Source organism: Microtus ochrogaster, unplaced genomic scaffold (assembly GCF_000317375.1).
Source record: "Microtus ochrogaster isolate Prairie Vole_2 unplaced genomic scaffold, MicOch1.0 UNK30, whole genome shotgun sequence".
In the NCBI taxonomy this organism is placed as follows: Eukaryota; Metazoa; Chordata; class Mammalia; order Rodentia; family Cricetidae; genus Microtus; species Microtus ochrogaster.
In genome coordinates this window covers 1,522,092-1,539,512 of record NW_004949128.1, presented here as the reverse complement: position 1 = coordinate 1,539,512, position 17,421 = coordinate 1,522,092, and the positions used below count along the sequence as shown (strand labels likewise).

General features: G+C 45.4%; 1 protein-coding gene across 3 annotated transcripts in view; it reads left to right on the top strand.

Annotated features, from left to right (window-relative positions):
- The window catches only part of Rnf145 (ring finger protein 145), a 46,899-nt gene that overhangs the window by 19,911 nt on the left and 9,567 nt on the right, over positions 1 to 17,421 (top strand). For all 3 annotated transcript variants that reach the window (XM_005368173.2, XM_026789799.1, XM_005368171.2), the window contains exons 4-7: positions 5,139 to 5,230; positions 11,258 to 11,493; positions 14,468 to 14,643; positions 16,682 to 16,822. In XM_005368173.2, the coding sequence (XP_005368230.1) occupies positions 5,139 to 5,230; positions 11,258 to 11,493; positions 14,468 to 14,643; positions 16,682 to 16,822 (645 nt within the window). The remainder of the gene's footprint in view (positions 1 to 5,138; positions 5,231 to 11,257; positions 11,494 to 14,467; positions 14,644 to 16,681; positions 16,823 to 17,421) is intronic.

Below are 17,421 nucleotides of genomic sequence, written 5' to 3'. Positions count from 1 at the left end.
ACACACACAGTCACACACACACACACACACACACACACACACACACACACACACACACACACGTTCCAGTTGAAAGTGAAGAGACTCCCACAGAGGACTAGAGAACATTTTCCCAGTGTTTGGTTTTGTAGTACTTAGAGGTTCACTGTCAGCATTCCACACATTACAGAAATATAAAATGTCCGTGGAGGAAAAGGCTTCAGTTCCGAGGAGGACGGCAGGGGTGCTTGCACCTGGCTGGCTTACACCTTCCAGATTGAAGAGTGGTGATGTCCCCCTGACCAGCTCATCTGATCATCTTCCACTGGGCACAAAGTGTAAATTAGAGCTCCTTGGCTTGTGCCATGAATTTGCTTCTGTCCTAAAGTGACTTGCAATTTGGGTTTGTGTACGTGTGTGGTGTTACGTGTGTGGTGTGTATGTTGCCGCTTCACATGTGTGTGGTTGGGATGCACATTCAGGCAAGTGTATTGACACCAGGTATCTTCTTCCATTTTTTTTTTTTTTTTTTTTTTTTGCCTTCATTCACCAAGTCAGAATCAAGTCTCCATTTGTGGCCATTCTAGTTAGCAAGTTCTCCCCCAACCCTCTCTGCTTGGAGTTACAGTTGATCCCCTAACTGTCCCGCCTTTATGTCACCCCCGTTCCTCACCATCTCCCCAACTCTCTTGCCCAATTTCCCCTTCCTTAGCCCCTTTCTATCTTCCCTCTTCTTTTCCTTCCTCCCCCTCCTCCCTCATGCCCTTCTTTCCTCGTCCCCCTCCTCCCTCATTCTCCCTTCATCCTCCCTCTCTCTCTCATCTCCCTTCTCCCTCCCCCATTTTTCTCTTTATGTTGTAAATTAGAAGTTACTGGAAGCCGGAGTGATTTTTTTTTTTTTTTATGGTTTTTTGAGACAGTGTTTCTCTAGCTTTGGAGCCTGTCCTGGAACTAGCTCTTGTAGATCAGGCTGGCCTCGAACTCACTGAGATCCGCCTGCCTCTGCCTCCCAAGTGCTGGGATTAAAGGCGTGTGCCACCACTGCCTGCCCAGAGTGTTCTTGTTATCAGTCTGGGATGCACTGAAGGCACACGTACGTTGGACTTGGAGATGTTTGTTAGCCCGAATGCTTCTTTCAGTTTTGCACACTGGGTGCAGGGCTAATCTCTCCCGAAGAGCGTCTGCGTGGTGGTTTCCTCTGAGCTGAGCCCTCTCACCACAATTAATCTCACTTCTGATAGGCTCGGCTTAGCTCAGCCAGTTCAACGAGGGTGTCTGCCTGCCTCTGGGCCTGGCTGTTGCCCTGAGGTGGACTTGCTGGGCAGCCAGCTGGAGTCTGAAGGTCTATCCTGAGGGTAGAGCAATGAGGGTGAAAAGAGAGAAAGGGCCTAGGGAAGATGCTGGGTGTTTGGAGTCAGGTAGCTGATAGGGAGAGATTAGGGTAGCCTGGAGCAGCGAAGATGACAGCATTTGGAGAGAGCCATGTCCAGGGTCCTAGAAGGTGGCAGTGCAGGCACCAGCAGGAGGAACTCAGGGTGTTGTTATGACTGTAAGGCTGATAACCTACTGGGAGATAGCCCTTCCTTGGTGGCCTTAGCTGTGTGGAATAATGCATATACACAACATAAAAAAGAACGGAACTGGTGAAAAGGTCTAGAAGGAAAGACTTTTTTTTTTTTTTTTTTTTTTTTTCGAGACAGGGTTTTTCTGTGGCTTTGGAGCCTGTCCTGGAACTAGCTCTGTAGACCAGGCTAGTCTCGAACTCACAGAGATCCGCCTGCCTCTGCCTCCCGAGTGCTGGGATTAAAGGCGTGCGCCACCAACGCCCGGCTTTTTTTTGGTTTTTTGAGACAGGGTTTCTCTGTGGTTTTGGAGCCTGTCCTGGAACTAGCTCTTGTAGACAAGGCCGGTCTCGAACTCACAGAGATCCGCCTGCCTCTGCCTCCCAAGTGCTGGGATTAAAGGCATGTGCCACCACTGCCCGGCTAAGAAAAGACTTTCTGATCAAAGGAGTGTAGTGTAGACTTGGATTCCTTAGTAACATAAGGAGTGGAGAAAAACTGGGCTGTGCTGAGGGGAAAGAGGTCATCTGTTAGAGCTATGCAACTTAAGACTTAAGTTCTTCAAAAGTTTGAAATGCTCACCGCATTTGTATTGTTATTACAGCATTTCGTACAGTTGTAACTCATTCTGAGAATAGTGTTGCTTATAGCCCAGCTGGGTGCTGGCTACGTATGTGTATAATGGTTTCTGTTTGGGTTGCAGTTTGTTTGGTCCTGGCCAGGCAAGCACCAGACAAGCATTCTACTACTGAGTTATGTCCCCAGCATCCCCTTAGAAGTTTGTTGTATTAGAATTTAAGATAAAAGTCAGAGACAAAGCGGAGCTTTTAAGAAGGCAAACTGAAGAAAGCTTTCGAGTAGTGCTGAGCCCCTGACATTCCAGGACAGTACATCGGATGCTCTAGAAGCAGTGTTGTGGATTATAACAGCTACAAATCCAGCCGGCTCTCTGCTCTGTAGTCTTCATAGCCTACTCAACTTGATCTCCTGGACCCAGGCTCTGGCAGCCGTGTGTGCTGACGTTGCTTTTCTCTTGATGTGACATTCACGTGGCAGAATGCATCCGTGTACTCATTGCCTTTACATAATCCCCAGACATTTTCATTACCTGAGAAAAGCCTGGGGCTCCTCGAGCAGCGCCCCACTTCCATTTTCCTTGCTGTGTTAACTGTATCCTGATAAAAAGCGACTGGGAGGGAAGGAGTTGTTTTGCTGGCCTGTAGTCCTGTCGTGGGGAAGTCGGGACAGCGGTGCAGAGCACTGCATCCCCCTCAAGAGCAGGGAGGATAAACGTGTGACCCTTGCTCGCTTAGTCCCAGCCAGCTTTCTCTGCTCACAACAGTTGACAGCTCAGGGTCCCGCCTCTGAAAAGGTGCTGCCTCATTCACGGTGGGTCTTGCCAGTCATCATTCAGGACAGTCTGTTCTAGACAAGTCCTTGATTGAGACTGCCTTTTTAGGTGATTCTAGGTGGTGGCAAATTGACATTTAAAACAATGGGCATTTATGTTTATATCCTCACTCCCCCACACTTCTGAACCCTGGCAACTTGTAGTCTGTGTTCTGTCTGTGGGTGTTCCTTGTCCCCTGTTTAAATTTAAACCAGACCTGTGTACAGAATATGCTGTGGCCACAAGGAAAGAGTTGGGCTTTGGAGGACCTGGTAGTACCAAGGCTCAGCCATTTTATATAGAATTTGTTGCTTTAGCTGGGTGGTGGTGGCATACGCCTTTGATCCTAGCACTTAGGAGGCAGAGGCAAGCTGATCTCCGTGAGTTCAAGGCCAGCCTGGTCTACAAGAGCTAGTTCCAGGACAGCCTCCAAAGCTGCACAGAAAAACTCTTATCTTGAAACAAACAAGCAACAGCCACAAGAGAATTTGTTGCTTTAGTCTCATTTCAGAGGCGCTGTGGTTATTAATGGTGTCTCTATGCTGTATGCCTGTTGTTTCTCGATGACCCCAGAACTATATACTTGATGGTTAGCCATAGCAATCAGAACTTTATGTGTTATTACATGAGATCACATTTGTGCCTTTTTACATCAAAACTGATGTTTTTGGGGACTGGCGCTCGCTCACACTGTAGAATGCTACTTACCCTTTAACCTACTTAACCAGGTGCATGGCAGTCATGGTTCTCCTCCCCAGGTGAGAAAGCCAGCGTGACTTGTTCCTGGTTGACAAACACTGACTAAATTCTTCCCTCTTGAGGCTCTGACTTTTTTCTTTGAGTATAAATGTGAGTGATAGTTGAGAGAGATAGTTATCAGAAGGTGATGATGGACCATTGCTTCATGGCTCTACAGACTGAGTTGCTATTTTCTTAAGCAATCTCTAAATTGTTCCTATCCTTAAAAAAATAGTTTTAAATTTTGAATTTTTGGCAGCTCTTTACTACTTGGCTTTGTAAAGCTCATTCCGAGCTGACTCTGCTGTGCTGAAGGAATTCAACCCAATTGCCTAACAGGAAGTAATTCCATGGGAAAAGTAAATACAGAATTTGAGTTTGTTCAAAAATATTAGAAGCATTGAAAGTATTTTAAAGTAAAGTGAATAAAGCGTTCATCAGTTGAGGGAAACGGGGGAGAATTATTTTCCACAAGCTTCCCTTCTTCAGTATAAAAATTCTGGGTGTCTAGCTTGTCGCATTCCCGTCTTAACTTACCGGATAGTTAAGATCCTCCCCTTCTGTGCTTCCAGCTTGGTTTTCCAGATGTAAACAGTTCTTCCATGAGTGTGGAAAACTTGTTGTTTGTCCCGGACCGAAAGAATTTCATTTGGACAGGGCCATTTGATGTGATGTGGTACTTCCTTAGAAATGTGGGTTCTGGGGCTGGAGAGATGGCTCAGTGGTTAAGATTGGGCCTCTTGCTGAGGACCCACCTTTGGTTCCTTACAGCCACATTGCCTGTCTTACCCCACCTGTAACTCCAGCTCCAGGGGATCTAATGCCATCTTCTGGCCTCCATAGGCATTGCACCCGTGTGTACAAACCTGCAACAGGTGTGCACATAGACTGAAAACACAAAACAAAGCCCTTTAAAGCATAAGTATTACACCTTGCTCTTCTTAGATGCTGTTCTTAGCATTACAGTTCTTATCGTAGGTCCCTTGTAGATTTGAAAGGATGGCTGTGAAGAAGGATTTTTCTGCTGGGAAGTAGCCCTCTAGCTAGTGTGTTGTTTTCTGGATAGCTAATGGAATAGTTGGGAACAGACCTTGGAGGAAGCAAACCAAATGAGGAATTTACTGTACTTGTTCATCATTAGACATTTTCTCTTCCTTACTTTTGAGAAATGATGCCTCCACTGGTTTTTTACTGGGTGTCAAATATTGAGTAAGGTGATGGGAAAAAGGAAACTCCCTAAAATACATCTTGCGGAGCCATCTCTGCTGAGTCAGATACAGTGCTGGGAAACTGTACCTGTGCCTATTGTATGAAAGGTGAGATAAAGGCTATCCCTGGGTGTAAATGTGTAGATTTAAATCTTTCTTACGTGTTGAAAGAGAGAGAAATGGTAACATGATTTCTTCTAAGAGCAGGTGACTGAGCTGCCCTTCCTCATGCAGTGTGTTCTTCTTACTGTTTCTTTTTAGGGACTATGTTAGGAGTGAACTGGAGTCAGCCTATGAAGGACCAATGTACTTAGAACCTCTCTCCCTGAATCGCTTTACCACCGCCTTAATAGGTAAGTATTGTTAAGAGTTAAAGGTGTAGGTAGGGATTGATTGGCTTCACCATGAGAAAACATTGATTCACAGTCATTAAAACATAATTTAAAAATTCAAGTTTGTTTATCGCTTTCCCGATAAAGCTTACTGTTTTGTTTGGGGTTTTCGTTTGTTTGTATTTAGGGGATTTTTGCTGTGTCTTGCTGTGTAACCCAGGGGGCTTTAAACTTCCCCTTCCACTGCCCTCAGTCAGACTTCTCTCTCCTCTCCCCTCAGACTCTGGCCTGTAGCTTCCCTGATGCTCTTTCCCCAGGGAAAGTGGGGCCACATCCCACTTTGACTGGATCTTTGTACTTTGACTTTCTCTTCCCCCTCCCTTCCTTTTCTATCCCTTTCCTTTTTTTGTTTCTTCGAGACTGGGTTTCTCTGTGCATCTCAGGCTGTCCTGGAACTCACTCTGTAGACCAGGCTCGAACTCACCTCCTCTGCCTCCCTGAGTGCTGGGATTAAAGGTGTGCGCCAGCACCGCCCGGCTTCCTGCCTTCTTTCTTCCCTTTCTTTCTTCACTCCCTTCCTTTCCCCAACCCCAACTTATTTCTGAGCACACCTCATATGAATCAGACTGACTTTGAACTCGTCATGTAGCCAAGAATGACTTTGAACTGCTGCTTCCCCTCCTGAGGGCTGGGGTTTTCTGCAGTGCTGGGAATTGAACCCAGGGATTTATATGTGCTTATGTTAGAAACAGAATAATTGTGTTGCACAGAGGAACATATGAACAAAATAAAAGAAGCTAGACAAGCAGTTCTTTTTGCAAAAAGGGTGGGACAGGAGCCAGACCTGGCTAGCAAGCATGGGCACGCTGGGGCAGAAAGTCCACCTGGATTTTATTCTAACTCAGGTGGCGACTGTCTTCTCCCCATTGGCTGGGAGCTGCTGACCCATCACTAGCCTTGGAAATTGACTAGTTTTAAAAGGATCAGTGCAAGGGAAGTGTAACAAGGGTGAGGGTCACGAGTCAGTGTTTCAAGTTATGGGAATGCCATCAGGCCCTTTCAGTAAATAAAAATTTTATCATGTGGAGAGATCAAAAGGTTAGGATAATAGATAGGAAATTCCTGGAATTTAGGGCCTTATTGGGCAAACGACTTTTATAGAAAACAAACCCTTCACCTCTCATGCTAGCAGTCGGGCGCTCTACCAACCAAGCTACTCTGAGCCCACCTTTCCTCTCTCAGCCTGCACACTTCCCTCCTCCCTCCCACCTCCTCCCTCCCACCTCCTCCCTCCCACCTCCTTCCTCTCAGCCCACCTTTCCTCTCTCAGCCTGCACACTTCCCTCCTTCCTCCCACTTCCTTCCTCCCTCCTTATCTTCCCGGACCGGTCCTGTCTTTCCCCTCCCTTTCTTTCACTTCCTTCCTTCCTCCCTTCACCCCCCTTCCTTTCTACATCTATTTCACGCCCGTGCGCACATGTGTGCTGTGCTTTCTTTCATGCCTCGGTGTGTGTGAACATCAGGGGACAGCTTGCAGGACTTGGTTTCTCCTTCTGTGATGTGGGTCCTGAGAATCCCATAGCCTTTCTTATTTTTTGTGTTTATAATCATATCAAAAATAGTTCAGAGACTTGTGGTTCTTAAAGGGTTTTTAAAATATCTAGGAAGATTAATTTTTAAACAGCTAGTCATTACTTTGAAAGGCTAAAGTGAGTTAGGTAATGTCTCAGATTTACTTAAGGCTGTTGAAAGTGAGCATCCTATGGTCAGAAATAAGTCCTGTACTTGATGGAAGCACAATGTTAAAAATAGAAACTCCTGGCTTAAAAGCAAACAGATACAGTACAGAGTGAGCCACCTGCCCCTGCCAGGCTGGAGACCCCAGACAGGAAGTGAGGGGACCGTCCCTAGCTCCGCCTCCAGAGACAGCCTTAAAGAGAAGGAAAATGTCCTGAAAGCAGCTCACATCTGAAATGCTCGCCCAGACCTTCCTACAGAGAAGACTTAGGGACCAACTGCGAGGGCTTCTGAGATGCTCGCCCAGACCTTTATACAAAGAAGACTCCGGTGGATCAGGAGGAATCCTGTGTCTGGGGACTGGTCGGGGCCGTACAGATGAGAGCTGTGTTGTCCAGAACTCAGCCACATGTGGCTGTCACACACTTGAAATACCACTCTTCCACATTATAATGTGTAGAATGTGCAGAACACACGCTCAAGTTTTACTTTGTGCAAAAGGGTATAAAATGCCTTTTAATCTCCCTTACATGCTGATAAGACTTGGTATATTTGGTTTTATAAAGTGCACTGTTCCTTGGTTTTGCCTCCTTTGCTTTTTGAAATGAGACTCATAGGAAAAGAGACTCCTTTTGGAAAAGCTCTGGAGAGGAGCTCTGTAGGTAGCTTTTCTCCTCCTTCTGATGTAATGTCCAGGGATATGGGTGGGCCTGGTGAGCTTTTGAGAGTGGAGTGAAAATTTCTTGCAGGACTTCCCCTGCATCTTCTGAAATGTGAAAGTGAAGAATGAAGCCTAGGAAAGGGGTGGAAAACCTGTACAGGATTTTTCCTTGAACTTGAGATTCTCAATGTTGAAATTGACCAATGGCTCGTCTTTATCAGGCAGCAGGGGTGCTTGAGGGGGCTCCCAGAGATGGGGGCCATCTTTGAGGCACACATATTTGCCCCTAGGAGGAAGACCAGCTTGGCTTGTCCAGTCCAAAGGGCACCAAAACACAACATCATGAGTTCAGCCAAGCAGGAATTGACCCACTTCCCCCACCAGCCTGCTGAGTCAAGGGGGAGGGAGAAGTCACCACCGTTCTCCTTGCTCTGTCAATCCTAGGTTATCTGTCTCAGCAAAGGAGGGGAGGCCTCAGAAGTGCTGCCCCCTCCTTATCACCCCCTCCTTACCCTACTTTCTCATCTTCTTACCCCATCTTTTACTCTCCTCTTCTTCCTTTTTCTGTTTCATTTGTTTGGTTATTTGAAGCAGACTGTAGTCTGATCCAGGCTGCCTTGGCTGCCTTATAGTCTTAGTATTAGTAGCTTAACTAAGGTTGATAAGGGAATAAAATGATGTCCATGATATTAAAGAGTATTTTTCTTTTCACATTGGTTTTAAAGTAAATTCCCACTCCTGTTTCAGTAATAATAAGCTTTTGGGTTGGAGATGTAGCTCTGTGGTAGAACTCCATTCCCAGCACGGCAAAAAAAGAACTAACAAATATGCACAAAAGCAGTAGTGGTGTGCTGTTAAAGAGAAATGAATCCTTTAAATGTGACATGATTTCATAGAGGCTGCAACCTTCCTGGAGTTACTTCTAATTGTGGAGCCCAGGATCTGTAGAGTTCAGTACAAGGTGATTTTGCTCTACTCAGCCTTACCCATCGGAGTAGGCATCTCACAGGGCAAACAGTTCATCCCTGGAGCTTCAGGGGGTTCCCACTGTGGGGTTCCCACTGTGGCTTCCTCACAGAAGCAGGCTAAATAGTCTCAAAGAGAAAATGCCTTCTGAGTCAGGATCTCTCAGAGAAGATAGGAGAAGTATCTCCAGGGCTCTGCCTGTGCTGGCCTGGACATAGGGGAGCTTCAGAGCTGGGGGTGAGGGGGAGTGTGCATCATGCTGACCAGGGAGATGGAGGCTTCACAAAGCCGAGCACCCTGAAGACAAATGGTGAGGTTGTCTCACCGCTGCCACCAAAGCACCCCCCCCCCCCCGTCTTTGTTTTTCTGCTTTCACTTTGTGACTTCATGCTTTAGTAAAGGAAGCCCTGTATCTCCATCAGACAGGCTAATTTTATGAGGAGGAGGAACTTCTCAGTTCCTGCTGCCCCTCCTTCCCTTCCCTGCTGTGTGCTCTGCCTGCTGAAGTCCAGCTTCTCCGCTGTTGTTCTCCTTTCCTGCCCGCTCTGCCCTCTTTGTATCTCCTCATCCTTGCTTTTGTTTTACTCTCTGATTTATCAGCTCTGTCTCTAGCATGTTTTGTATTTTAAGTTTTTGTTCTGTGTTCTTCCTATATGAGATGTTTTGTTGGCTGTTTCCCTTATTATTTCTTTTCGCGTGCTGCTCAGATGCATCATCCATCTTTTTGGAGGAAGGCTTGGTTCTAAAGGTTTATCTGAAGGTGTCTGTCAAAGTCCCTAATGCTTTACCTCTACCAGACTTCTAGCGTACACCCATAGTCCTAGAGCAGCTGGGGAAATGGAGGCCGGCCTGGGTGGCAGTGAGAGTGTCTGATTCACCTTGAGCATATAACCTAAGCAAATATTAGGAAACATGTCCAATTTTAAGTTGCTCATTATATCATAAAAGTGCAAGGTTATCACAAATGTGTGTATGCTTGTTCATGCAAGCACTGTATAATTATGTGATTCTGAAAAAAGGCTAACTGCTAATGTCTTGTTAAATACATTCAACATAATATACCTCACAAATAATAACAATAACTGCAGTAGTGTAGACTAGTGCTAATAGTGTACGAGATGGAGAAGGTTGATTGCAAAAATATTTGTAAAATAGTATTGTATAATCAGGGTCGGGAGAGGTGATGGTTCAGTGGTTAAGAACACCTGCTGCTCTTGCAGAGGACCCAGGTTCAATTCCCAGCACCCACATCTTGCTGTTTACTATTGTCTTTTAGGTACAGATCCAGTGGTAGGGGTTCTGATTCCCTTTTCTGGCCCTCTCAGGCACACACATGTATGTTCACATGCAGACACATGCATTACACATAAATAATAAAGTATAATAAAAATATTTTTAAAACAGAACCTCCCAAATATTAGTATCTACTCATGTACAGAATAAATCTGCATGGGCAATGAATGAGTGACGAAAACAGCTGTCACACAGTGGGCTTCACATTGACCTTGTGTTTGTGGCTGGGGAGCAGAAGAGAACCAAGATCCTCACCCTGTGTCTCTGCACTTCTCTCTGTCCCGATTGAGGTGAACTTCAGCCCTCTCTGAGGACAATCGGTGCAGACTTTTCAGCCTTCACTCTTAGGATTGAGTCACTGGGAGGCTTATGTGGTTCAGTTAGAGATTAGGAGCCTCAGAACAGATGGTGTCTTGGCACAGTCCGGTGATGGGCAGGCAGCCTTCATCTCCGGCTTTGTGTAAAGTGCAGAATACGCAATATTGAATTACCTTTGAAAAAGAAGCAGCATGAAAAGCAGTGGCTGAATTATTGTGACTTTGAAATAGACATTTAAAAATCCTTTTTCTTTCTCTGTGGTGGTGGCACACCCCTTTAATCTCAGCACTCAAGAGGCAGAGGTAGGTTGATCTCTGAGTTCAAGGCCAGCCAGGGCTGTACAGAAGAACCCTGTTTCAAATAACCAAAAGAAAAAAAGTTTTCCTCTGTTGCTCATACCATCACAGATGTTACCAAGAACTATAGAAAGTTGGTTTCTTTTTTTTCCCCAAAAAAATTAGCCTTAGGAAATAAGCACTCAAAACTCACAGGATGTTTAAGTATGTGATTATATCCAGATGAAATAGAATCTGATTTAAAATACTGTTCAAGAGCTGGGCGATGGTGGCCCATACCCTTAATCCCAACATTCAGGAGGTTAAGGTGGGTGGATCTCTGAGTTCAAGGCTAGTCTGAAGGCCAGCCTGGTCTGCAGGTCGAGTTCCAGGACAGCCAAGGCTACACACAGAGAAACATGTTTGAAAAACAAAAACAACCACAAAAATATTTTTCAAAAACTACTCTTAATTTTTTTTTTACATTCTCTCTTTCTGTGTGTGTGTGTGTGTGTGTGTGTGTGTGTGTGTGTGTGTGTGTGTGTGTGGCTGGGGAGGGAGAGAGAGGGGTCTTTGGGTCAGGGAAAGAGATTGGGGGGGTTGTCCATGGGCACATTGATGTCATTGGGCAGTTCTCTCTGGGTGTTCTCTCATTCTACCATGATGGTCCCTCCAACTTGGTCATCAAGCTAGACAGCAAGGCTGGCCTTACAGTCAATCAAGTCAATACAGGCCATCAATTGTTTCTGTCTGTGGATCCGAATGCTCAGGGTTAATGCCATCTGTCTTCCGTTTCAGGTCAGCTAGTGGTGTGTACCCTATGCTCCTGTGTCATGAAAACGAAGCAGATCTGGCTCTTTTCGGCGCACATGCTCCCTCTGCTGGCACGCCTCTGCCTCGTCCCTCTGGAGACCATCGTCATCATCAACAAATTCGCTATGATTTTTACAGGACTGGAAGTCCTGTATTTTCTAGGATCTAATCTTTTAGTACCATATAACCTCGCTAAGTCTGCATACAGGGAGTTAGTTCAGGTAAGAGTGCTGGGCACCTGCAGGTTGGTATGTTTCTGTATGGAGAATAGTTCATTTTCATGTAAGCTCTGGCCATGGTGACACTTCCTCACAGCTTAGAAGAAGCCCCTCTTCTCAGCCCTGTTAGGAGCATCCAGTTTGTCCTAGAAGTTCTTCTGTGGAGAGCGCAGGAAAGGAGCAACTCTGGGTGCTGAGTGTTTGAGTTCACACCCCAAGGCTACTCTTGGATACCTAAATGACCTTGGCATTGTAACACTATGTTCTCTTCATAGGGTAGCTGTGAGGTTCAGATGAGCTCTGAGTGATATATATTGTCTTAGCTATTATACCAAAGATGACGAAAATAAGAAAAATCAAGTACTTGGTAGGCAGTCCTTGATTTTCCTTCTTTGTATACAGTTTCTTCCTTTTGTTTACTTGACCTTTTCAAACCAGGAAGCTAAGTGGGTTGGGATTGCAATGTGCTGGGTCTCAATAAGAAGTAGTGCCAGAGCGAACTGCTTGTAGTTGTCTTTCTCCTCTTCCTTAGCTGTGCTCTGGGACTGGTGAGTCCCAGATTTGACATTAGAAGAGGAGGGCTTCTGTTTGATGTAACTGACGAGCAGTGTTGTAACAGTGTTGATGTGCTTTCTCTTCCACCTCTTGCTGTGTGCAGGACTGTCTCATACAGAAACCCTCAGATGGGCCCGGTATCTACCCCTCTGGAGAGCTGTTTTTCCGTGCTCTGCCAGCAGGTCTTTGAGTACTCGTCCCTACGCCTTGGACCTTAGCTTCATCCTACCGTCTTTCCTTATGCACTGTGATTAACCTGGGTGGCCTCCCCTAAGTAGAACTTTCAAAGAGAGATTTGCACACAGTGTAGAACTGTCTCGTGTGGGAGATTGTGTTTGTATTCAGGTTGAGAAGGGCGAGTTCAACTCAAGACCTGCATTTTTATCTTTAGATCATTGTGGCATGGAACAAGTTTAACATATAATAGATGGTGGCCATTTTATAAACATTTATGTACATCAAATATTTAATGGCCATATGACAGGGTCTCTTTCTCAATGTCATGGTCACCCCACTGGTTGCTGTGTGGTTCTCAAGGCACTAGGGTAAGGGGGGTAAACATAATTACAGGTTATGACTTGAGAATTACATAAGTAAGAAGTGGAAAATGTCCAGGTGTTCTGTTCTTGAATGGAAAAGAGGCAGCCTACTGTCTACTTTTGACCATGACAGCTAGTTAAAGAGTTTGCTTAAATCTTATCTTTTCTGTTTTTTTGTTTGTTGGTTGGTTGGTTTGTATTGGTTTTTTTAAGATAGGTTGTGTGTGTGTGTGTATATGTGTGTGTGTGTGTGTGTGTGTGTGTGTGTGTGTGTGTGTGTGTGTGTGTGTAGCCTTGGCTACACTGGAACTTGCTCTGTAGGTAAGACTAGCCTTGAACTCACAAGAGATCCACCTGCCTCTGCCTCCCCGGTTTAAAGGATTAAAGGTATACACCACCATATATTTTCTAAATGGGAAAAATAGAAATTAATTTTGACTAGGTTGTAGAAAAAGCATTTGCTTTACTGATGAGAAATTTAAATTTAGAAAACTCACAATGTGAGGCTGGAGCAATAACTCCGGTTAACAGAGCTTACCGCCCTCGCGAAAGACCTGGGTCCTGATCCAGCACCCTCATGGTGGCTCAGGGAATCTGATGCCCTCCTGTGGCCTCCGAGGGGACATGCATGTACATTGCACACAGATACTTAATGCAAGCTCACACACATCCACATAAATTTTTGAAAAAAAAATCTGAAAAAAAATAGGCGCAAATGAGTGTATTTTAATATCATACCTCAAGCTCTTTATATTTTATTGAGACATGGAGAGATTCCTTTGGCTGCTGGGTTAAGGATTTGTAGGTCACCTATCAGAATGCTACTTACCTACCTGGGTCTGGTACCTGATTTAGGAGCTCTAGAAGCTAGGTTATGTGTGTCATCTCAGATTTAATAATCGATAATTTACTCAATATTAATAATTCATGTTAGTGAGGTTTATGAGAGATGTTTACAAACTGAGGAACTGTGGGTTCTGAGGTTAGTAGCTTTTGAAGGTATATCCTTTTCCTGGAGGTAATGCATTTGGCACACCAAATAAATTGAGAATGGTGCTTGATGAACGCACGGGAGCAGCAGGAGGAATCCGTTTGTTTGTGGGAAAGGCATGCTGACAAGTTCTCTTCGCTCCTCCGTGAGGACAGTGGAGATGAGGTACTCTGTTGCAAATGTAGCAGTCATGAGGAATCACTAAGCAATTTCTTTTTATAAATTTTTTATTTCTGGGTGGCGGCGGCACATGCCTTTATTAAACCTAGCACCCAGGAGGCAGAGGCAGGTGGGTCTCTATGAGTTTGAGGCCAGTTTGACCTACAGAACCAGTTCCAGGACAACCAAGGCTACCCTGTCTTGAAATACCAATAATTTTATTTTATGAGTGTTTGCCTATGTGTATTTGTGTGCCGTGCCCTTGGAGAGCAGAAGAGGGTGTCAGATCCTCAGAATTGGAGTTACACAGTTGTGAACTCGTGTGGTTCCAGGAATTGAACCTGGCTCCTGTGGAAGAGCAACCAGTGCTTTTAACCTTGGAGCCATCTCTCCAGCCCCACCCCAACCCCCATTTCCTTAATCAGTATGGTTTTCATGCTTATTCTGATTGTCTTGATTAGACATGAATGTCAAACGGGTGTCTTCAAAACCATTATGGAGGTCATTGTGCTGTGAATCCGACCTTCTCTCTGAACTGCTGGGGCAGTGTACCATTGCCAGCCCGTGCACATGTCACGTGTGAATAGGAGTGGGAAATTCAGACATGCGAAACTGCTGCGTACTGTGTAGCCATCTGCCTTTGACAGAGTTTAGTGGGCGCAATCCTGCAGAGAGAAGAGCTGGCTAATCTTGAAGTACTTGAGCTCTAAGGCAGCTTTGTCTCTCTCTTCAGGTAGTGGAGGTGTACGGCCTCCTGGCCTTGGGAATGTCCCTGTGGAACCAGCTGGTCGTCCCCGTGCTTTTCATGGTCTTCTGGCTTGTTTTATTCGCTCTTCAGATCTACTCCTACTTCAGCACCCGAGATCAGCCTGCATCCCGAGAGAGGCTTCTCTTCCTTTTCCTGACAAGGTAATTCACCCTCGGAAGAGAGAACTTGGATCTGGGACGTCAGGTGTGCGGGTCCCTCTTCGCAGTATCGCAGGATTGTGTTTAATCATGATAGCTCTTCAGCTGTGGGGGCCCTGTCTGGCAGTGAAAGGCTATGTGGACTGACGTGTGGTGATGTGTTTGGCTGCCGTGGGGACCAGGGTTCAGCGAGGGATTTGTGAACATGTTACTAAAACGGTGGTCATGTTGAGCCTCTCAGACCTGCCACTGCTAAGCCCCTCCCTTCCCCTTTACCTTTCCAGCAACCTTGAGAGACAGGGACCTTTGTCACCATTTCCTATTTACAGCGGGGAGATTCCAGAAGTCTCCCTGGTGACAAGAGGCACAGCTGCCGCTCAAGCCCTATCTCTGGGCTGTTCTGTGCTTGGACCATATCCTCATATCCATGTTTTGCTTCTGTGCTGAGATAGTAAAATAATTGGTAAATGGATGTATCCTAGCACTTCTCTGTTCAGCCCCAAAGGATTCAAACACTTGGTTCTCAGGATTTAAGGTTGTTTGTGGGGGAATAGGGGTGTGTGCACATGTGTGTCGGTGTGTAGGTGCAGAGGAGGGTGCTGGGTGTCCAGACCCATTAGTCCCTGCCTTATTACCTCTAGACTGGGTCTCTCGCTGAACTTAGAGCCAGGCTAGTTTCTAGCAAGACCTAGTGATCATCCTCCTGCCCCCTCCCTTCAGTGCACAAAGCCACACAGCGTTTTAGATGGGTGCTGGGATCCGAACTTGGGTCCTTGTGTGTGTGCAGCAAAAGCTCATTCACTGAACTGTCTCTCTGGCCCTACATTAGGGTTTCTCTTTTGTTTTAGGCCCTGTGTGTCATTTTGTGCCCGTAGCCACTGTAGTGTCTATTGGAACTTATGTTGGGTCCACATTTCTCATTTCCACTGAGACTATTGGAAATGCTCAGTTCTCTCTGTCCATACCTGGGTATGGTTGTAAAGTAGTTGTTTAAAATTAAATTATTTTGCCGGGCAGTGGTGGCGCACGCCTTTAATCCTAGCACTCAGGAGGCAGAGGCAGGCGGATCTCTGTGAGTTCTAGGCCAGCCTGGTCTACAAGAGCTAGTGCCAGGACAGGCTCCAAAGCCACAGAGAAACCCTGTCTCAAAAAACTAATTAACTAAATAAATAAATAAAATAAAATTATTTTATATAACCAAATAAAATTAAAATTGGAGGCAATGGCAGTGTGGTTAATACTGCTGAACTTGGGGGCCTCCTGGGTAGTGAGGAGGTCCTTGCTAATGACTAGTCACGTGGGGGGAGTGCTGACAAGTACCCATGTGATTAGTAGGTACAATCTGAGCTTTTGAACAGCTAATAGTTGCCATAACAACATGCATATAGCACAGGTTACTGTGGAATATTTACCATCATCTGAATTACATGGTTTTGGAGGCATGAGCAAGGTTTAAACTCGTTGGAATTTCTGCATTTGATGGTGGTAGATAATAAAAAGTAAGGACCTGGGCTGGAGAGATAGCTCAGCGATTAAGAGCACTGGCTGCCCTTCCAGAGGTCCTGAGTTCAATTCTCAGTACCCACATGGTGGCTCATGACCATCTACAATGGGATCTGATGCCCTCTTTGGGCACACAGGTGTACATGCAGAACACTTGTACGGAAAATTAAATAAAGTTCAAAAAAAAATGAAGGACCTTGCTGAGATGTGTTACTGTGTGCTGGGTATTCGCTGCTGTCTAGAACAGCAGGTGGTGAAGTGGCTTAAATTGCTTATGGTGGCCCGGGGTGGTGGTACACTCCTTTAATCTCAGACTCGTAGGCAAAACAGGCAGATCTCTCTGAGTTTGAGGCCAGCCTGGTCTATAGAGCCAGACCCTGTCCCAATAAATAAAGGAGCAAAATGAAAACCTAGCTTCTCTATGGAATGATGGTTGGCGCCGCCTCAGATTGGGTCCTGGGTGATTGCTGGCGACTCAAAGGCTTAAGATGCTCTTGCTGCAGATTGAGAGCTCAGCTGCCCACCTCTCATTTTCCAGCATCGCGGAGTGCTGCAGCACACCCTACTCCCTTCTGGGCTTGGTCTTCACGGTGTCCTTTGTCGCCCTGGGTGTTCTGACGCTCTGCAAGTTCTACCTGCAGGGATATCGCGCCTTCATGAACGACCCTGCCATGAATAGGTAAACTGATCATGTACAGTCTGAGTACTGATGAGGTCTTTCTGGATGTCTTTGATGAGTTTTAGAGAAAATGGAGTTTTTAGGATTCTTTGTCTTGACTAGCTGGTTGCAATATTGAGATTGAAGAACTGTGAAAAACAACTAAATTTCAATATGAAGAATGTATTTTAATTATATGTATATTCTGACGAATATTGGATATTTCATTGCATTTTCTAGATTTTGAGATATCAGAAAGCTTGCTTTTTCCCATTTGAATCACGTGTCCTGTTAAAATCATATTTCTATTGTGTGTGTGTGTATGTTTTGCCTGCATGCATGCATGTACCGTGTAATGTCTGAAAGGGCAGAAGAGGGTATCTGATCCTCTAGGACTGGAATAACAGAGAGCTGTGAGCTGCCCTGTAGGTCCTGGGAACTGAGCCCAGGTCCTCTAGAAGAACAGACAGTGTTCTTAACCATTGAGCCATCTTTTTAGCTCCATCTGTAAATGTCTTCACAGAGGAATAGCTAGGATCAAATCACCATTCCTAGTAAAAGAACCTTTGATATCATAACCAGTTACTCAGATTCCTCTACTGATTTTTTTTTTTTTTTTT